Raw genomic sequence first — 23100 nt, forward strand, 5'->3', positions numbered from 1 at the left:
CCATTTGTACAATATAGTAATTCTAAATTCTAGCATTGTCTAATTAAATTTAATCTAGAAAATTATTTGGATGGCTTAACTCTGCTTCAGGACAACGTGATACTGCCTGCTTGTCTTGGAAAGAAAAGTTAACACCAAGAATGTCAGAATAATTTTGACTAGGATCATACTTTATGGAGGCTTTGATTCTTACGAACACACCATCCGATCTCTGTTGATTTTATTTTGGAAAGATTCAGGCAAACAGAATCTCCCCTCCTCCCCTTGCCCAAGATGCATAAAATATAAAAGCAGCTTATCAAAGAAAGTCACTGCACATCTTCATTATCTTTGTTACCTTAATTGAAACATGAACCATACTATGCATTAATACTAGTCTCATTTATAAGTTCCTTGTAAGTTCCCCAATTTTACTGTCATTTTCCTCTATGTCCTGTTCATATTCCACAGGCTGTCTATTTCACTGACATTTCATTTACCTTTTAATGGAGACGTCCAGATCCTTCAGGCAGTCCACAATTGTGCTTCTATGTCGCTGTACTGCATTATGGTCTGTCTGCACAGTTTTCAACAATGATGTCAAAGCTACATATCTGGGATAAGAGCATAAAGTAAAAAAAAAAAAAAAAAAAAAAAAAGCTTTTAATTTCTATGCACAAAACCACCCACCCCCAATTTAATCCTATTTTGCAACAGAACAGGGCTCTCTTGTACTCCTCAGTAAAAAATTAGGATCTTCCAGGGGACTGTCTGGCATGTCTCCATAGAAGAGTTACCATACAAAACTGTAACTAACGTGCCTGACAACACCCTGCTGCTTTGACAAGCACTCATCCCAATTGCTGGGCTCATGTTAGTTGCCCAGTCCTCATAGAAGATTTTGAAAAGATGAGGCAAATAAATGTTAGACCTCCACAGATAACACAAAAAGTACCACACAAATTCTCAAGGTTAGAGACTTCTACCTATGTCATGATTTTCAGTCAAAATGCCTAGAGATAGGACTTCGTTCTGGCATTGCAGCAATTCCATGTCCAGTGACCAAAGCACAAATACTTCCTGACTGCATACTGTTGGCAACAAGAAAAAACTCGCTGCCTAACCTGTAAAATCTATACTGCCCACACCAATTTGAATGTCATTGAAGACCAGCTGGGGCAAGACAGGAGATTTACAGAATACTGGAAAAAACACACACAGGTAGATTAAGAAATCGTGTTAAGAATTAGATTGTACACCCAGATTCATCAACTAAGAGCAGAGCCATAGTTAAGACTTTGACAGAGAAAATGTGCCAAAAAAATAGTTAGTTAGTCATATTAACCCCGCTAACACTTCCAAATACACTCTAATGAAAAGCTCTACTTCAGCATGGTCTTTGTGTAATTGCTTATCACACATTTTAAGCTGGATGTAGATGGAACACACTTCATACAACTTACCTAATATTTTTGTCGTTGTTTAATAAGAAACGGCCTAGGATGTTAATGGCTAACACCTGCAGAAAGAGTTAGGGAAAGTCAGTGATCAAAAAGGCTGGTCATCTTCATTGCATCAAGATGATTTTAAAGGCAACATGTCAAAGTTAGTACTATACTTCCTGGCCAAAAGCATAACAAAGAACTCTGGAGCCTGACTAATCAGAGGGAAAGCCAAGACAAACACAGCACAGGCTCTATGGTGTACTCAAGGAGAAAATCTGCAGGAGTTTTTTTTTTTTTCTTTCTCTCTAAAAAAAAAAAAAAAAAAAAAAAAAAAAAAGCACCACTTACTGAAGAGGTTACAGTCTTATCTACAGACATCTGTGGAGCTATCTTTGGGTGAAATGACTTTGTCTCACGGGTCCTCTACAGAAATTTAATTCTAATACAAGCTTAGACAAAAAGGCCATGGCAAAGGCAACTTACTCTCAGTCCACTCTCAGATTTTATGTCCATAATAGTCAGTACAGTTTCATAGAGAATGGCATTTCCCACATTTTTACTTGTTTCCGTATTAGTAGCAACCTGGAATAAAGAAATAAAAAAGTGACTCCACTGCAAACAACGTGGATCCCCTTTGTGATGTTCTGCAGAACAGGCAGTGAAGTTGAGCAATCCCTAGCAAACACACACCACACCTATTAATGCATGCCTCTGGCAACAAAATTCACCCCAGCACAGCAGCAGCTGTATCCTCACCAGTGTTGCTGAATCCAAGTTATTAACAAATTAAAAGAGAAAGTTAAGCTGATCAACTTTGCAAACCTCACCTGTGCAAGTATATCATTCATGGCTTCACTAGAATCATCATCGTTTCGCCCTAGAATCCTTAGTAACCGCAGGATTCGCACCTATATGGTAAAATGAAGCAAAGAGAATATCACTGAAAGAAGTGTTTTACATGAGGAGTGTGAAATACCATGCTACTAAGTTCTACATCTACAGGTTTCTCAAAGACTTCAGCCCTGGGCAGCCTATTCCAATGCTGTGCAACCCTTTCAGCGGTTCTATCCTCAGTAAGATCTTTATGAACAGGCTAATGCCGTGCTCACGCTAGTCAATACATATACCCAATGCCAACTGGGCACAGCCCTGCAAGACCAACACTTGTTTCTTCTCCCTTTTGCCATAATTTAGCACAAAACGATAGGCCTATTTAAACTAATTCAGATGTCTTTCACTGTGGTAGATGAAGAGCATTTGCAGAGTCAGCTCTAACATAAGGACACAGCCTTAGAAATCAACACTGCTGCCCTCTGGTAACTACCTTGTCATACCTAGGTCTGAAAACACAGTGCCAGAATTAAAGCTATCAATTGCTGCTTGCATCAGTTCTTACCTGCAAAAAGGGGTCACTGATCCCAGACACATCATGCTCTGGTGAATAGCCAGACATGATAAGGTTCTTCAGAATACGAACTAATTGGGGAACAAGCTGAGAAGAAAAGAGTTGTCAGAAAATGCACCTACTAAGTTTCTCCTTCCCCCCCGCATTTGAAGTATAGGCCTAAGAACAAATCTCTCATTTGAAAGCAAGTCAGTCTACAGATTCTTCCTCAAAGTCCAGCCTGCACATTTATAAATTATGTTACACAGCTTCAGTATGGAATGACTCGAAGCGGTAAAGCTGGAACCCGAGCACCATATTGCATCTTCAAAACACTAAAATCCACCAGACCTTGACAGGCAACACCTAAAGGGAAATATCAATTTAAGGAACTCTCCACTTCACAAAATGGGGAACCGCCACTTATTAAAATAGTGTTATTCCAAGACTCTCTTTGGGGGCTTTACTACGTTAGATCCTGATTCATTTTAGCGCACACGTCCATGTAGTAAGCACCATCTATTTCCACGGAGCATCAAACATAGCCAAGAGATTTGATCTTTCCAGGTACTGCTAACATTACAGTAAAATATTAAGGATTTTTTCAAGTTTGATACTCCATGCAATTTAGCCTCTAGAAGGAAAAGCTTTGTGATCTGCTTCCTCTACAAAACTTCCAAATAGTAGAGAGTGGATTTCCCTCCAGCCTTCCCTCAGAGCTCTACTCTAGTTCTTCCTCACAATTAGCTTCAGGATCAATTCTCCTTTTCACCCCAAACTTCTCAACAAAAGCTGCAATACTAAACTGACCAAATTGTTTGCTTCACTGATGTTAGAAGAGTTCTGCATCATAGCAGATTAAACTGACTGATGCACAAAAATCATATTGATTTCCACTGTTCATATTAGAAGTTTCTCCAGCACTGTGAGGGCTAAAACAAAACAAAACAAAAAAAACACACAAAAAAAAACCACACCAAAACCCACCAAACTTGCAGAATCAGCTCAGATTCCTCAGATGTTGATGACACTGGTCTTCCAGTAGCCATCTATCCCAGAGGAATAAGTAATCTTTCAAAACCTGTACACAGCTTTGAAGAAATGTTATCTATTTGCAAAAGTTTGGATCATCTCACTCCTTCCTAGGAACTTCCAACTATAGTTGCACCTCATCCGTCAGGGTAATTCTAAGGAACTGTAACAGCTATGCTCTCTGGTATCACACCCACATCCAGCAAGTAATCAGTTGAAGGCAGAACATGGCAAATAAGCCAATGGTTAAAACATATAAGCTATAACAAAATTACTATTTATCCACAAAAAAATTCACAGTGGCTATGAATAACAACGTGGTCTCAGGGATGAAACCAGCCCATTGCTAACAAGTTCTATGAAAAACCTCAAGGTTGAATAAGAGAACCTGATTTTGGATTAAACCCTGAGAGAAACCTCTCCTGGTCGATGACAGATGCAGAGCTCTACCAATTTTATTCCTTCCATAGTTTATTCTACCCCCTTCAGTGCTGATATTAAAATAATGCAGACACTTGCTGGAGATGTGACAAAATAGACAGGTGTTACAGTGACTGCACTAAGCGGATTTTTTGTTCCTGAAGCATAGCTAGCATCGGGAAAGCATCGTTCTCTCTCAACTCCATGCACGCACGACAGCTACATTTTATCAAAAAGTCCCCTAAAAAAAACATCCCGGCAATTAATTCATCCTTCAGGCGTGACAAATTTTCCCATCCTTGAGGTTGGTTGCTCCTGCACGCATGTGAAACTCAATGCAATCCCAAACTTGTAGCAGACTAAATTTCTACTGTATCAGAGATTACTTATTTTAATGTTAATCACTTTTGACAACATCAAATAAAAATGGCGCTTCAGACTTGGGACAGTACTTGCTAAAAGCACAACGCTATTTGTGGAGTACAACAGCTACATATGGACATAAAAAAAGGGCAATGTTTTGAGGAGTTAAGTCCTGTACTTTTGTGGTGAAGTGCAAGAAGAAAGGCAGCTCAGTTCCCCTGTTCTCTTTTTATTCCAACCTTTGCTCTTCAGGAACTATGTACTCCTCTGAAAACATGGATTTCACAATACACACAAAAGGAACCATGAATTTCTTATTATCTGCCTAAGAGAAAACCAAAGGATGCTGCAACATCTTCCCTCATGACAAAGTAAAAGGCAAGTGGAGTGATCTGCTAGAGCACACCTAGGATCCCTGATTAACATTTGCTTCTAATGAGAATGTTATCAGGACTGAGGACAGGACAAACAATGGAAAACGTTACAGCCATGGAGATCGGTTGAGGGCCCCTCACCAATCTTCTGCAGTCAAATTACACAGATTAAAAATCAGTGACGGAACTGCACCTATTCTTTGCAGCACAGTAAGCCTCTCCTGCTCCATTTTGTGCAAAGGAATTACCCAAACCTGCCCTATGGCAGACACAAAGCCCAGTTTATGGTGAGAACGCCCACTGGTGTGTGTGCATGTGTAGAAAAATTTACCTAGGAATCTTCAAATGAGGGCTTAAGGAAAGCAAGCTTGTGTTTGGAGAAGGCCACAACTGAGATTCAGGGCTGCCATGGGTATGGAAGTTTAGTGACAAGACAAGACCAGCACGCAAAAAGCATTAGACAAATACAACTGATCTAAGCATGTGGCATCAATCACAGATGTGGCATTAACAGGTATTGCCTCACAAGAGGCAAACATCTACAGATTCAATGCAAGCATGCACCACCCACAAGATATAACTCTTACCTTTTCATTCTAACACACATCAGGATTCCAAACAGACAAAAGGGACAAAACAGACGAAGCAGGCATTAGAGACAGATTAATGTTATACCATTCGCAGCATAAACAACCAAAGAGATAGCTAGAAAAGGGTGTACCTCAAACCTATATTTTGTGGACTCAGCTCTTCTTTTACCACTAAGACTATCATTTTAATTGAGCAGTTAGTAGCAGGGATAGCTACCTTCAAAATGTTCCTAGCCCCACTTTCGCTTTCAATCCTGCTCTGTTGTATAGACCTGGAGCAAGGGAAGATGCATGCCAAAGTGCTAAGATGCATCAAAGGATGCACTGTTTGAAATCCCTTATGATATAGGCAAACCAAGGAAGTAAACTGGGCACGCAGATAAATAACCTCCCTTGAGACACTTCAGAAGAGCAATTGGACAGTTCCGCTTATCAACTTCATTCAATTTCTACTTTGACCACAACTCAGAATGACAAAATCAATGAAATTTTCAGATGTCATTTCATTGTTATTCTTTATTATGGCAATAATATTGCATAGCAAAGCAATGTAAGGAAGTTTGTGCTAGGAAGACAAAAAGAAGTAAACATTCCTAATCAGAGCAGGAGGAATGATGTTGACTCTCAAAACCCTCAAGTAAAAACGGAAAATGATGTAATACAGCATGCACCAGAGATGAGGTATCTACAGAACTAGAGCTTTCATCGGTATTTTTGACCTAGGCTTCTAAGACTGTGTAGCAGTGGTTAAGACATTCAAGTGTCTAAGCCTTAGTTTTTCTTCTTTGCTTCTTTGTGTTTAATACATGTGCAATTCCTGATGACACTATGAAATTAGCTACAAAGAGTTAAAAAATAAAAAAAAAAAAAAACCACTAGCAGAGTATCAGTCAAAGGAGAGACTGTAACTAACTTCAGGGTGAGTTTCATACTGCAAGTTCTTAAGAGCAATGTTTTATAACTTACCCCCTTCTTGAAGGGGACTAGTGCTAGACACCCAAAATTCCCAGCATTTTTCTTATTATTTTGATAACAAGCAGACAATACCATCAATTTCTTCACCTAAATTGTTTTAGGGGTTTTATTTTAAAAATGTGCACATTAATTTCCAAAGTGAATGCAATAAGAAATACTTCTCAAAAACAAAAAGCCATGAACATTAATTCTGCAATGTCATCAAATTCACACTTACCTTTCTAAAGTGTGCAAGCATGTCTGGACTTCTCTCACACATCTCCGTGAGGAGGACTACTGATGTGTGTAGAACACCTAAAAATCAGGAAAAAAAGAAAATCTGTGTTTTACAATTTCATTGGCTCCAGACAAGTGACAAAAATAAAGAAATGACAAATGATATAAAACATCCTCCTCTTAAATCTAACACATGTCCCCAAAAGATACTTGAACTTGCAGCTGTGACCAAGAGAAAGTTAATAGCAATGTGCTTGTCTTACAGCAGCAGCTAAGGGTCAAAAGAGGACAAGCTGTCCTTGCACACTGTTTACAGAAACCTGCATATTAAAAATACTGTTAGATAGTAACAAACAGGCTAACAAAAGATCTGAGATGGGCAAAAACATTTTGATTGCATTCATTGTACGTGTTGGGTTCCTCATGTTTCCTGATTTCTTCTTCTGATTTGGGTACTCTAGCCGGGCTTATGTGATCTCAACTAGGCCTTTTCCTTAGAAAGTCTTCAAAACTCAGTCTGGGAGACATGAAAAAAGCTAAAACAGAAACAACAACAACAACAGAAACAAACAAAAAACAGAAAAAATACACACACTTTGAAGTCCCTTTAGGCAGTGTGCTGGATAAAAGTCATAAGCTTTTCCACTCCACCCACTCTGAAGTCAAAAAAAGTGAAAGTGTTCTTTCATCACCTATGCCGTGTAAAGTCCTGCTAATTATCAGTCATATGTCCCTGCCTTTTGAACAACATATGCTTTCGCTGCATACCAGGGGGAAGAAACAAATTAAAAATACACCTCAAAAGTTCCCTCCAAACAAAAGGCTTCAGTAGCAAGTGTGGCACCTGCAAAGAATGGCATAGCCTTGCTAAGCAGGCTCAGACATTACCATGGTTCTTCTCATTCAGCAAGTTTTTGGTGGCTGGCAGGAACATCTCCATAAGTTCAGGCACCTTTCTGATAACATGAACAGCACACAATGCTGCCTGTATAGGAAAAACAGTTCAGTTAGTACATAGTATAATGACAAAGACACATTTTGGGAACATCTAGCAAAGTAGCAATTATCACAAATTTCATCATATACATAGGCTTGGAAAGTTTACACTGTGTTTTTCCATCTCTCTGCAAGTGATACTAAACAGCATTACAGAAAAGAGTTCAAGAAAATTTTCACAGTTGAGGAGGAAACAAAACCAGCACTAAGCTGCAATGTAATACTTGCACTAGAAATACTTCATTTGTAAGTTATTCGTTTCAGAAGCTGTATTAACTGCAAAGCAGCCCGGTATTAATAAGGCTACTTCAGTCTGTCTTAATGTTATGAAGTTTTTTTTTTGTTTTTTTTTTTGCAATTGGTTGATAATCAAGTGCACTGGCTGCCTCTTCCCAGAATACAGCATTCTCTCCTAAAATCTCATTGCTGCCCCTGCCCTCCCCTCCAAGACATAATAATGAAATAAATTTAAAAGAACAAGGCTGATCACATTTTGCAGATGTTTTGTCGCACTTGCTAAGGAAGTTAGACATTTTCTAATTGTTTGCCCATTTCAAGTCCTTAATCTGTCATCTCTGAGCTAATCTCCAGTAGTACCTAATAGGTTCAAATCTTCAGATATTAGTCTGCACTATTAACAATATACTTATTAATGATGGACTTATCTGAGAACATACTGAAATAAAACTAATGACTAGAAGTCTAGGGTTAATGCCTGTGAACAGGCAGGCACTCACATGATAATCAATAACCTTAAGGTAAAGAGTATGAAATTAGAAACAAATGCCTCATCTGTTGGAGGCTTGACTTCTAGAGGCTTATACATTCCTGCTATGCAGAGACAGATTTGGCCTCTACCTATCTCACACACTGGAAAATACTCAGCCAGAGCTACAAGCTGTCTAGTATTCCGGTTATAAGCAAAGTACTCCATCAAACTTGAATTTTAATCTGTAACAAAGTATTCAAATGTACCTTCTTCCTAAGATAGGAGTTGGAAGTTTTGAGGAGCTTTTCCACCTCTCCCGCAAGGTCTCTGCACATTTCTGAGGAGCCCATGCAGCCAAGGGTGCAGAGTGCCAGCCCCTGCACGTATTGCGTGCTATGATTAAGGTCACTGTAAGGGAGAATAATAATAAAAAAAAGTCAATCAGCACGCAGAGAGCCTGAATATGGAAAAAAGGGCATCAGCTTACACTCATTTAGACATCTGCACACACGAAAAAGGCCTCCAAATTCTCAGCTACTTGGGAGTACGAGTAAGGAGCAACATAAGCTTGGAGTGCATGTACCATAGGGTTTTCTATTAGTTATAGGTAGAATTCTCAAAGGTAGATTCTAGTAAAAATATCATGTGGACATCCACTGCTTGAGCTGAGAAGAGGGAAGATGACACAGTATTGTCTTCTACAATAAATAAACACTTCTACAGTAAATAAAAAACTCTGTAGTTTGCAATTTGCGAACAGAAAAGAACCTAGTATCAAGCACAGCCATGCAGTGACTTCGCAGGCTGTTCCAGTTTAACCGTGTTCTTGGACAGGCTTCAGCTTCTGTTTTTTGTTTATACTCACACTTATGTAGTTTCTGTGCCTTAAGTTTTTTGTGTAGTTTTCCTTGCATGTAATGTCTTTTAATTTTAACTGCCCTTCTCCTCCCTCCCTTTTATTTGACTATTAGGACTAACGAATGAGTTGTAAAGCTTCACATGGATCTGGTCACAAAGTAAAACCTTAAAGGGTAGGAAACAAAACATATGCCCATAAAATGCTAAGCTTAGCATAAATTCTTATTTCATATTATACTAAGACTTATACACTGAGCACAAACACTAAATCAGAAAAAACAGGATCCACATTTACAAACCAATGTATAAAAAGTCATGTAAAATATCCTCCACCCTGAGCTAGGAAAAAAAACAACACACAAAAACAAAAAATATCATTACTCACACAGTTTATAAATAATCTATATAGTAATTTTGTTTAATAATCCTAACTCTTCATATGCCAATGGAAGATGCAAAATGTAGTCAATAAACGAAGCCACGTTTCAGTATGCACTATTTATGAGGTCATCCACCAATGTCATACCAAGTACAAGACAATGTGGCTTCCACATGGAAATCCCAACAGCTTTTAAAACTGCCTTCTAACCACTTTTCCATCAAACTACTTGGTATTCATGTCACCACAGCACCCAGGATTCATTCACAAGTGACGACAAATGAAGAAAGTAAAAATAAGTTCCCTGGTTTGAGAAGCAATTTGGGGATTGCATGATGGGAGAGCAGGGGAAGGGAGTGGTACGTAACCAAAAGTGCACAACATGCAGAAAAGCAAGAGAGCATTCTGTTCCTAACGTCAAGTTATGGCAACATGCAGATGCAAAAGCAGATAACATGCCATTAAACACATTGATTTTTGTTTCCTTCCTTTAACAAGTTTTTGGCAGCTATATATGCTTGTGCGTATAGCAAGGATGTGCTTCAAAGGTGCCCACTTGTTTGCATTGAAAATCTAGGTCTTGCTATAAGACAGTGATAAAAGCAAGACAAATAATGGTAGTTATGGAAGCCAAAGAAGAAAGCGACAGACAACCCACTGACGTGGTGCAAAACTGTCTGTCAGTGTCATTGAGCTCCACTCTGGCCCATTTCAAACTCACTGCACCCTTACTACACATTTATTTCAACATAAACGATCAAAAAATGCGTTAACCACAATCAAGAAAGGTGTTAACCTAGCAACCAAGTTCTAATGGAAGAGTCTCACAAGTACAACATTCCACTGAAAAAAATATTTGACCAAATGTCTCTTTCCTGGACACTAGTAGATTCTCAGGCCCACAGCTTTGTCAAGTTTATTTTCAAGTACTTTGAGGCCACAGCCTAATTGATCAATCTCATCAATGCTTTACTTGCTACTACCTGAGAGGATTATGTTCTAAAAGTAAACTATAAATACAGGCACACCACACACAACCAAGTACACATTTGGATAAATCAGCTAGACCCCAGTTGTTCCACTCCTGCCCCCATTCATCCTGAAAAGCAGTATCTGTCACTGGAAATACATCAACTCTCATTTACTAAACAATAAAAAAAAAAAAAAGCAATCCTGCTTTAGTAATATCTTGCTGAGAGAAAAAAAAATAAAATAAAAAACCACAACAATCCTTACTTTCCATCCCCTCTTGCCTAATTTCAGCAAGACACCAAGTGAACAGCACATTCCAAGTTGCTGCCTTGCTTGCAAGGAAAATAGGAAAATCATTCATCAGCACTGTTAGGTCAACCCAAAAGAAAAGGCAGCATACACAGCCTTGATCTTTGAAGTACAAAAAAAAAACAAACAACAACTCTTCAGAATTCATTAAGTAAACAGAACAACATGGCTGCAGAAACAGATATGATTTCGTAACACTGGATGGCCAGTCTTGTACATAATGTTTTAGTAGCATTATAAAAAAATCAAATCAGTATATAAGAGCTGTGGGGACCTTCAGTTATGCTACACTACTAGCTGTTTGTCTGACTCTTTCCTACTGCAAACTGGGAGATAATTAATTAAGTTTACAGACATGGAAGAGACTTCTTTAAAACACGAGGTTGTCTGCACTGGCCAAACAGCTTATTGTGATTACATATTCCAAATCTTACTTGTTTTAAGATGACCTCAAGAGTAACATGTATTACCATTCTAAAACGGTAGCTACATCAAGTATGGTTTGCCGTATGTACCTCTTCACGACCAAGGCAAGTTTGTATTCTCTTCCCTCTAAGGAACCTAGAGGGAATCATCCAATTCAGTACAATACTAGAACAATCTTTTACAGTCAACAGTATACAATAGATTGAAGGCACCAGTTTTGTAACACAAGGGACAAAAACTAAGTACTCAAAATATCAGGAGTGTACTTTCAGATTCTGAAGCCTCAAAGCATGTGTTGATGGAGAGAGAGCTGGTACCCTTACTTCTTGATGCAATTGGTCATAAGAAGATGGACATCCTGTCTCTCATCCAGCAGCAACATGGCACCTAAATACCCAATGCGCTTGTCTGTGAATTTCTGAGAGGCAATGAGCTTGAGGCACTCCAACTGGAAGAAAAAAAAAGAAAAAGAATTAGCTTAAACTACTACTCAGCTAGAGGAGAAAGTTTGATGTTTACCGATTTAGGTCTCTGATAATACATTTTAAAAATTACATTTTATTCTCATTTTGGTGATATGGAAAACAAACAAAAAAAAAAGGTTGAATGACTTCCCAGCAAGGCAGCAACAAAGTCAGTAGCAGGTCCTGTATCTTGAAGTAGCCAGACATTAATGACCTTCCATGACCTCAGATATACCAGACAAGTGGGGTCAGAGCACAAAAGTGAAAAATAACACGTTTAGAGACAAGAAATCCATCAATTAAAGAAATATAAATATAAATAAATAATTAAAAACAAAACAATAAAGTTCTGGAAATCCAGAGGATGGTTCATGTTTCATATGCAGTGGAAATTTTTAGCACTTCAATGGATATATCTGCCCACCAGAGAGAGGATCAATGCTCTGTTAAGCTGTCAAAAACAAATTTGATGATTATAAGCTGTAACTAAGTAGCTAGCTAGGTAAACCTTGGATACAGTCAGAGATAGTTCAGTTTTTATGCTGTTCCATAACCACTATCTGAACCCCTAAGGTTTAACTAAAATCATGCATTGCAGTCCTACAAGCTTCCCTTTTGCCACATAGAAATATGCCACCTGTGTTCAAAAGCATAAAGGAGATTCCTTAGATAACATGCAAAACTGTCATGCAATAATAACAACATGCAAAGCTGAGTAAAACCATCACGCTAGCTGAAGTCAAGATGTCTGGCTTCATCTTTAAGACACACATGGGTCTAACAGTCTGTGCCTCTCCTGTTTTTCATCAAAACATATTTCCTACTCATTTATCCCGTCACTCTCAGAAACTTCCTGTCTATAATGCTGGACTATCTACAAGATGCTACTGCTGGAACAGCATCTGCCTTCAACATCTCCCCTGCCCAGTCAAACTTCTTGCTATTGAGAAAGAACGGAGATCATATACTCCACCTACACAACATCAGTACTTTGAGAGATTCCTTCCAGTTATAAGCACCGAGGACATGTTCTCGGCCTTGGGCCCTATAACTTCCTGAAAGTGCAAATTACAAACTGTATGAGAAACAAGGCTATAGAATGGATGATTCTGTCCCCAGAACAGTCGGCATAAATGTTTGAGATGTAGCAACACCAGCAATAAAAAATATAACCTGTCTCCACTGAGACCAAAGAGGTAATTTACCATTACCAACAAAGCAGAAATTGAAGAATCACTAATCGTCCACACACAGGATTAAAGAATTGAGTAACAATGCAAAATAATTAAAATAAAATTTAAATATACTCCTAAAAACTGACAGTGTAAAAATTATTGATGATGCTTATCTGTATTTTTATTATTATTGGAGCTCTTAGTTTCTTAACATTGTTGACAGGAAGTTTCTCTCTTAGACCAGGGAACCCTGCCATGTGTAATACTAAGAACAGGATAATTCACTTGCTCTGACACAACAACTCTTTATTCTGTGGGAAGAATCCAATGATATATAGTAAGAGAACTCATCTTAAACTCAAAGCGCAGCCCAGGCTTGCTCTTTAACAATTTGAAATTTGATTTCTGTGGTTTGAGTCCATTGCATTAGTGAGAGACATGGATCAGTCAATCCAATCGCGAATGTGTAGACTGAGAACATGAAGGTACTTTAAGGACTACAGCAATCTGCAATTTGACTGCCTTCTTACTTAGTCTAACCTAGGCCTTCCATCGAGCTATGACTAACAGGATGCTTACCAACTTCTAAGAAAAATGGACTATGCCCCAAAGACTAAGCAAAGTTCAACCTGAAGAACATTTTTGAACAATAGTTCAAGAATTCCATCTTCCTGTCTCGCTTTTTCAAAATCTGACTGAGAAACCGTGTCAAAAATAAGCCAAGAGAGTAGGAAAGCCCATACTGGTTTTCTCCAAGTCACTTCAGTAAGATGGGAATAAGGAACACCAATTTCTTATTTCTGGCAGACCAGCTATTATCTTCCTAGAACAGATTATTTTAGAAGTAGAACAGTACAGAAACACCTTGGAAGCATCTGGTAATTTCCAGAGACAGAATTTTGACGTGCCATTTTGAACCCATCTACAAATAGCCATACTGGACTATGGTTTAAGAACTACTGCTCTGCAGAAACATGGGCAATGAGAAGCGCACAGCATGGCAAAGTCAGACCAACCCTAAGTTCCTTAACAAAATACGTAAGAACAGGTTCCAAACAGCAAAAGTCTATAACAGTCAAAACTAACTAACACAGATTCAAAATGTGAGTGAAAACAAACATCAAAACATCTCAAAGCAAAACTGCAGCTAGGAATACTCCAATTTAGTCCATGTACCCAAAATACATAAAGCATTCCAGTCTAGGCACATAGCACAGCAAGCATCAAAGACTAACCTACCTGTCCGAAATGTGCAGGGTATCCCAGCATGTGCATATACAGCAGCTTTGCCACATTTCTGCATCGGTACGTGTTATCTTCCTCTCGGAAGGATGATCGGATAGCAGCACACTCCTTTTGAATCATCTCACGCTCTTCTGCCTGGGTTCTTGCTGTCCGGATGGTCCGGATCAGCTCCCGCAGTCTGATGGGGGCTGGCATCCTCTGGGAGGAGAAAGAAAGATATCCATAAGCCTTCTTCTACTGTATCTGATGACTTAATAATTGTCTCATAGTTTAACATAAGGTTTTCCTTCTTCCCCTACAATTATATAAACAAAAGAATTAAGAAAATACATGCTGCTTCAGCAGTATGGTTAAAAGTAAACTTGAAAAACATAAGAATTTATGGCACCTTCCAGGAACATACATTCTCGCAATGTTTTGAACTAGCTATCAAGTGAACATAAAAATGACTTCTGATCTGAAACAGGCAGAAATGGTATGCAAGGTATGCTCCCATGTTCACATCTTCTTACTCTCCCCAGGGATGTCAGGCTCAGAGGATTAATCACAAAAATTGTGACAACTTGGGACAGAAATTCTCTACAAAAAGCAATACTATTTATTAACTTACACAAGATTTCAGATAGGTGTTTCAAATAGCCAGGCTTCAAAAGTCCTATGGACTTGCACACTTAATACTTTGAGTGGTGGAATGCAGCAGAAAAAGCTGATGGAAGAGCAATCCTATCGGTGTGGATGTATTTCGGAATCAAGTTGACACTGTCCCTTTATTAGGCAACAGCCAGAACAATACTTTCTAAAACAAGCCTGTCACTGTATGAAGGAGACTGCAGGAGACAGACATATTCTACACGAACTTCAAGTAGTTTCATTTCACCATATGCAATAGTGATGGTGCCATCTGACCTAGAGAACAATTTATTCTCTTGAATGTTCTTCAAGACAAGAATTACTTTCAAATGAAAGTCAAACTTTAAAACTATGTTCAATGGTGCTGCACCTTTCAGAGGTAGCTATGCCATCATATTTATTTGCATAAAATGTCATCTACTTTGCTCTCTCTTATTTTCCCCTAGTGATGTGTAACACTTGGTTTGAGGTTGTGGTTGCTACAAAGTGCTCGGCAGGTGTTTTTCATGTACTGGTTTAATAAAGCCCCAAATCTCTTTCCTGGGTGGCAACACTCTTGTTAGAGTCCATCATTTTTAAGCCTGGATTCACCTCCTACCCCCACCCTCACTCCTCAATATACCTCTCAGATATTTTGACATGCCATGCTTTTGTTAGAAAACCAGGGAGAAAGTAATAAAAAATAAAAGCACTACTGCAGGCACATTCCTCTGCAGTCTACAGGTAGTAGTTTCGTAATTGTGAAGATGACTTATGAGCAGGCTTATGCTGAAAGAGGAGCTCAATTCCACTCCTTCCATCCTTCTACCAGCAGCTTTCCTGGGACATGGCATGCCAGATAAGGCAACTTGTGCATCTAAAACAGCTTGTTATTTTCCTTTCAACAGAAGCGGTCTTTGAACAAAACAGTTTGACTTGTGCTGACACAAGGCAATGGGAACACACAGCAATGGGAGATCTGAGATGGAGCAGGGAAGAGATGAAACGTTCCCTCCTGCAGTAAGCAACACAACTGAAGCACAGACCCATGATGAGGCTTTAGATCTTAAACTCCCGTTCCTGAGAATACAGGCAACGGCTAGTACAGGTTACAATCACGGGCATTTTGCTTGTTAGCTTTAAGTAGAGACTTCTTTGCAAACTTTCTGAAACCCTATCATATGGTCTGCAAACAAAATTAAGCTTGGTATTACTTTACCTTGATATCACAGGTCCTGTTGCTTTCACATTACATTTGAAGGGCTTATAAATTGCGCAACACTGGTTTGCCCTGCCTGTGACTTGTTACCGGCAGTGCTGTTTTCTTGCCTGTGCCCAACCAACACCTGTGGTAGGCACATCTGTGGAGGGCTTCAGCACATCGCTGTCAGTCTGGCTCTTTATGTCAAAGTAAAACAACAGACAGCCAGAATCACTTAAGTCAATGGAACAGCACCGAGTAAAGATACCACACTTCCAAAGCAGACCTTTATAAGAACCTTTATTTTGAATCCTTCACCAATCTAAGGCAGGACTTCATACCTCTCTGAAGCAGCAGAGAAAATGAAATCAAACAGTGGCAATCTGGTATGATGTCACTCTGTCATCATCCATTCACTGAAAGAAATGTATAACCTGTACTTACAAATGCCCTCACGTAAACAATCAACATACCACACTGTAAAGATTATTTTTCCTCCCCACAACAGCAGTAAAAGAATGAACCAGCATTTCAGAAAGCAAAGCAATGAAGAATAAGAGTTTTACTCAGATTATAGCCAATTAAAAGGTTACCTCCTTTTCTCATCTGATTGTGTCATACTAATATGCTGTTAGTACAGACACAGTCCAATCCGAGCTGTTTCCTAAGAGCAATTCTCTCTCTCTCACACACATCCTGCCTGATAAGGAGAGAGTGATTGAGAAGTGCTCGCAAGGAGGACAGCATGAAGGGCAAAAGACAAAGCTACAATTAATTTTCCAACATTAAGAACTTCTGTATTTATGCCACAACTTCACAACCATACTCCTTTTTTAATCAATAATTTAGCATTTTTTAAATATATCGTTCATTTTTTTCCATAAAAAGAAAAAAAGTTTTTTTCACACTCCCATCTACAAAAAATTCTCTCTCTCACAAGAGAGAATCACTTCACATTCTTACTCTTTGGGGGTTGAGCTACTTTTTTGTGCGCGCTTTTTTTTTTTTTAAACATTTCAATGCATAGTAATTGCCATGCGATGTAACAGGTCGGCCTCCTCCTCCCTCCCCATAAGAAAGGCTTTTCTTGCTACCAAGAAATTCTCACAACAGACATTTTGTTTTCCACCCTCAACTGTAAATCTAAGATTCTTTTGCATGCCAATAAACTGGAAATCTCATCTAAGTTTCAGAAATTTCTGGCAAGTGCATACAGCAGTTACTGCAGTCGTGAAGAGATTTAGGACATGAGAATACTTAAATTCAGAAGTATTCCAGAACAGATTAATATTTACCATTATCAACTATTTCAAAGCCTATTATAATGCTAACCTTCAATGTGACACACCTTGGGTAATTCCTGCTGAATTTCTACTAAGCATGACCGTATACACGACACAGTGTGCATACACCCAAACAGTTTAAGCAACATGGTGAAGCTTACTAACAGGCTGCACAATCAAATATGTGTTGTCCTCTATTGATGCAGAACAGGGCATGAAGGAGAGATGGCAGAGAACAAGAGCCAACCATGCCAGGTAAGTCATGAAACAGATCTAACCCAGTTTCCTGTCTCAGTACAGGAAGCAGCAGGTGCGTAAGGGAGGTAACAGAGAGAGGGCGTCTCCTCAACATCTTAATAACTGATGGGAGAAGCAGCGCATCTCCTCAGTATCTCATTAACTGCTGAACGAAAGAAATAGGGATGTCTAAGCAGCAACTTTAATGTCCTGCCCGTTCATCTCTTCCAGCACTCAAAGATGAGCAACACATGCCCCTTGGTCAGCAAGTAAAGATCCATAGCTTGCAGGGCCAGAAAAGCTAATCATCCTAAATCCAAGTCCTCTGAACCAACAAACCAAGTTTTGTGCAGGTATCATAAGACTGACAAAATGTCATTCGGATTCAGTTTCTGTCCCTTCTCCCCAGACTCATTTAGCTTTTTGAGGACCATACATGCTTTTGTACTCAGAATGGTGACCCAGTAAGTCACCAACAATTTCTGTACAATCCCAAATTCCTCTGGATAACTCCTATCCAAGGGACAGGCTGTAACTTAATAGTTAAGCCCACAATGCTAGGACTTGAATGTAGTAAGAAGCATGACTGCAAAACATTAGAACATATTTTGCAGGCTTGATGGAAAAAAAAATAATCAGAAGAGCTAGAATGAAGCAACAAGGTTACATGGATATTCCCCCAGGATGGAAAACACCTAATTCACACAAGATAGCAACTACTTCGCATGATATATATCTAATCAGCATGCACTCTCAGGCACACAGGTAAGGAGACAAAAGAAACACAACACAGAGAGAGAGAGAGAGAGAGAGAGAGAGAGAGAGAGAGAGAGGATTGCTCTGGCTCCCTTTTTTTGTTCCTTTCAAGAAGCGTACATAAACGTCCTCTCCCTTTAGTCAAATCACCTCCGAGCATTATTTGTATATTAGTTTTCCAGGATTGTGAGAGGTTGCAGAACAATAGGAAACAAACATTTTTCCACATACACGCTGCCAAGCAATCCGGGACTAGAACCTGAGCATAGTGACAAGCAATAACAGCTAGGTAGGCATGGGGCCTCCTGGGCTCCATGGTTACATAGCTAGCACTCGAGGAAGCAGCAGCATAATAGAAAGCACAAAGAGTGAAAAAGGACTCCAACAAGCCTCCCAAATCGATTTATTGCTAAATAGTTTTGATTTCCCTGATCATATGTAGTATGGATGACACGCAGCATAACCATACCATGGCCCTGCCAAGGCAGTGGAACCTTACAGCATCAAAATTCCACTGGGACTTGACATACAGATTTCACTAAAGGAAGGAAGTAGGGGCATACGTTAGTAACCTGTTTATTGATGAGAGCTAAAACAAAAAGAATACTGACAATTTACAAAATCAAAATATAAATAGGATTAAACAATATAACTTAGAAGAACTAAAATACGTAAGAAGCAATCTACCAATTTTGACTATATCATTTTTCTTGAAATTAAAATCTTGAAATTCACACTATGAACCATGCAAAGGGTTAAGGTAAATCAGCTTGAGGTGACAACTACAAAGCTATCAAATAAACTGCCATGAACAATGAGATTTTACAGAGCTCTATATTACAAAAATGCATTTTATTGCACTAGATGACTAACAGAGAGGAAACCATATCATGTGGTAACAGCAAACCTGAAGTATAATTTTAGCTGGTTAAACACAGCTTAGAACTTCCTTCAGAGTAGCAGGTCTTGTTTTTCAGGATTAGCTAACATTTTTCCCCTGGTACTGGAACATGTTTTTATTCTTTCATATCAACATAAATGACAATGCAATTTTTAAAAGCAATCTCATTTTTCCTCTTTTTTTTTTTTTTTTTTTTTTTTTTTTTTTTTACAGTAGCAGTACTCTTTGGCCATTTCTTTGCTACCTACAGGCTCTAGAAATCAGGGCTGGTCCCTGAATACCTGGAAAAAAACCTAGCAGTTAAGTTCACAATATCTGGTATGATCAACAAAATGTTTCTACCTCATCAAGTCTGCTTTATCCTTCTTATTTTAAAGGCATTAGTCTTTAGTATAGCCTACTACCAAGAAAAAGTTAGACGCTTAACTCAATTAGCTCCAATGGTTAGGTGGTTGGTGCCTAGATTCCTTGAAACATTTTTTTTCCTGCTCTCTGCATCTTATAAAAGGTATTAACTCAGGGATTCTCCTCCCTCTCCAACTCATGAGTTCTTCCCCTGAACAAACTAATGAAGAAGGTATTCTTTCTTCATGCAACTTATTCTTAGTATATTATCCAAAAGCAAAAAGAAATTGTTAACCAGGAAAACAAAAATCATACTGTATTAAAAACATTTAGTTTTAGTCTAAATTATATCTCTAAACAGCTATTTTCTCCCATCTCGTAGTCTTTTACTAGTTAAGTTTGTGTTGTGTAAAATTTGAAGATTTTATTTAACAAGCCATTATTCCAAAAGTATTTAAGTATAAAACCTCGATAAAAACCTCCCTGAGAATACAGTAACATTAAAATACAACTGTTCACCAAATAACCTTTTATATTTGCAAGCAGCACACGATACAACCGAAGTCCCACATGTAAAATGCTCGAGTGCTTCAGTCAAGCTACATTCAGCTATCAGGAACTGCAGCATAAAGATTTAGGGTACTTAAACATGCAATTGAGTTGAGACCTGCTCCAGTGTAATCCATTCAGAAATGTTAGCCTATGTCTTAAAAACAAAAACAAAACACACCACACTCCACCACTTAAGAGCGTATTTAGGACAAAATATCAGACATGTTTTTAAATTCCGTTGTTATTTCACCTTGAATTCTGGAAACAAAGACATTAAACCCATTGAGGCTCATTGAATTATTTATAGAATGGCTCTACTGTTTGGGGAAAATAGCCTAAATTTTCAATTCAAATAAGGTGCATACAATTTACAGGAAAATCTATAACTGAGTATTTCTGAGCTTGGTTCATCCTAAACAGCAGCCCAAGACTGTAGAAGCATACATTTTCAAACGGCTCTAAAAAATTCATAATAAGTTGCTCTGTCCCAACTCATCTATAAGCAATCACACTCCTAAAAACAAAAAAAAAAAAAACACACAACCCTCTCAAACCAAACAGCTTTTAGGAAGTTACATCATTAAAGCCTGACCCAACTCCAACTGAAATCAGTAACAGAATTCCCCTTCTTGCTTCAGTAGAACTGCATCAAGCCTCCTGAACACAAAAAGAAAGCATAAGATATATCTAGACTGTATGAAGGGAATAACTGCAATGGTTATCCACAAAATCCCGATAGCCTGAACTCCACAGCACTACGAGCAGGCTTCACACTACTACAAGATACTTAAAGCAAAAAAGCACACACACACACTGACAGTAAAAACAGAATTAAACACTACAAGTAGAGATCAAGCTGGGAGAGGGGGTTGATTGCTGTATAGTTTAGTGTTATCAATATTTATATGGAAAACATTAAAACACCTAACCAAGCAGCACTGTCAACATCACTAAGGGCAAAGGCAACACGAGAGTTAAGAGATAAGCAGCCAACCATACAACATTTAAAGGGGAAAATAATCTCTCTTGAGAAAAAGCTATTTAATAAAATGGAGGGAACTAATAAGTCAAAAATAAGCAACATCGGGAAAGCAGTAATAAATTAAGGCAGAGGGTGGTTTGATACAATATGATAACACAAGGCATCAGCATTACTTTGCACTGTAGAAAGATAGCTTGGAGAAAAAAAAAAAAAAGTCAAGTATGCAAAATATGCCTTAAAAACAAGAGCTTAAATGCAGTTTGAGGGGGCAGTGACTGTTCTATGTCCAGGTGCATTTAAAGAACAGGAAGCGTATTGTGAGTGTAACAGAGGCGGGGGGCAGGAGAGGACAGTGACAGAAGAGACCTACACTTTGAAAGGATCCTATAACTCACCAGGCTGAACACAGCACTACTTCTCTTGTTTCCTGCACCTACAGCCAACAACAGAATTTAGTAAGACTAGGAAAACACTTCCGATGAAGCTCCCATTCCTGCACAATGGTACATATACACCAACCCGCACAATTCCTGAACTGGCTTAAAAGGATGCACTGAGCTTTCTACCATTACAAATATTAGCCTCTAACACTTAACGAATAGAAAATGTTTTCTTAAGGACAGAATTAACGAAGCATTGGAAGAAGAGTTAAATCATCTACATAGCTGATGAGCATGATAGACAAGATTTTTTATTTCAGATTTCTGTTTTCATCCTTCCATCACCTCTGACCTACATATGCTACATCTTTGTATTTCTTAGCTGCTTCTAGATTCTTGTTTTTATCTTTAAGCAATCTGGTTATTTTATTTCCTTGCAGAGTTAAAATAATAAAAAAAACAACAAAAAAAACATACCTGCTTGCTACTACCTTGCGACAAAAACACACATCTTGCTTTGTCTTGGTATAAAGCCTAATGAAAAATGATACACCACGTTTTTTCCATTCATTAATACAACTTTGCAGCAGGTAACTTTGGCCGTGTCCTAGAAGTTCTTATCTTGTATTTTACCTACAGCATCTCTTCCAAACATCAGACAGAGGCTAACCTTACTACTAGTAGCAATATTAGCAGAGATTTGCTTGCACTCACCTTCTTTTTTTGAGTAACACCCTCATCATATATTCACTTACTGACTCCAAAGCTCTCATCAAATAAAGAAACGCTACTACCGCAATAGACCAGATTGTTTTCCTCAGAAAACACCTGAGTATCATCTAGAACAAATTAATATCACTTTCAGTCAGAAGAGTTTGCCCTTTTGGTAAACCAAAAAAATCAAACAGTCTGTCTCTGAAACAGTCTCAAGTTATACACACTGCCAACTCAAAAATAAAAATATTAATGCAAAAGAGGCACTTTACTGAATATGAGCAACTTCAGAAGCAATTAAAATTTTTATTAGCCTTTATACTTTGAAAGGCAACTTTCCAAATCCGAACTGCATTAATTAGTGCACAGTCTGTCTGCATGCCTGAGAACAGACATCTTCAGTTCCTCTGCTGCTGTTGACAACCGTTTTATTCCACAAATAAACTTGCTGATCTCATTAGCTTACAACGATGAGAATTCAGAAGTCTGTATGCAAAGAAGCTATCAAAAATCGGAACATTAACCTCCTTGACTCGTTGGCCAGGACACTGCAAACAAGCCTACTGAAGGACCTCTCTACTCTTATCAGAGCGCCATTAGAAAAGAAGGTCAGATTTGCAGTCACAGGAACAAAGGAAGAGACCGCTCCTCTATCAAAAAAGGAGGGAACCTGAGAGCTGACTCCCTCACAACGCAGACTTTCTTTCCCCTTCTCAACTCACGGGAATTTAAATACCTTCTCCTCCTTCTCTCATCATGGAAGAAACGAGGGGATCACACTGCAATCTGTCTCAAAAAAAGTCTCTTGCCTTTATTCAGCTCTCACATA

At 38.6% G+C, this 23100-nt stretch overlaps 1 protein-coding gene across 1 annotated transcript in view; it reads right to left on the reverse strand.

The window, feature by feature from the left end:
- Nucleotides 1-23100, reverse strand: part of AP1G1 (adaptor related protein complex 1 subunit gamma 1) — a 39997-nt gene that overhangs the window by 15395 nt on the left and 1502 nt on the right. Inside the window, exons 2-11 of the mRNA XM_084294778.1 lie at nt 14306-14509; nt 11751-11875; nt 8750-8891; nt 7667-7763; nt 6780-6856; nt 2821-2916; nt 2252-2332; nt 1908-2006; nt 1443-1498; nt 480-593 (exon numbers count right to left, since the gene is read on the reverse strand). Of these exons, the coding sequence (XP_084150904.1) occupies nt 480-593; nt 1443-1498; nt 1908-2006; nt 2252-2332; nt 2821-2916; nt 6780-6856; nt 7667-7763; nt 8750-8891; nt 11751-11875; nt 14306-14506 (1088 nt within the window). The 5' untranslated portion in view covers nt 14507-14509. The remainder of the gene's footprint in view (nt 1-479; nt 594-1442; nt 1499-1907; nt 2007-2251; nt 2333-2820; nt 2917-6779; nt 6857-7666; nt 7764-8749; nt 8892-11750; nt 11876-14305; nt 14510-23100) is intronic.

The sequence above is a fragment of the Netta rufina genome (genome assembly GCF_964035555.1).
Source record: "Netta rufina genome assembly, chromosome: 13".
NCBI lineage: Eukaryota > Metazoa > Chordata > Aves > Anseriformes > Anatidae > Netta > Netta rufina.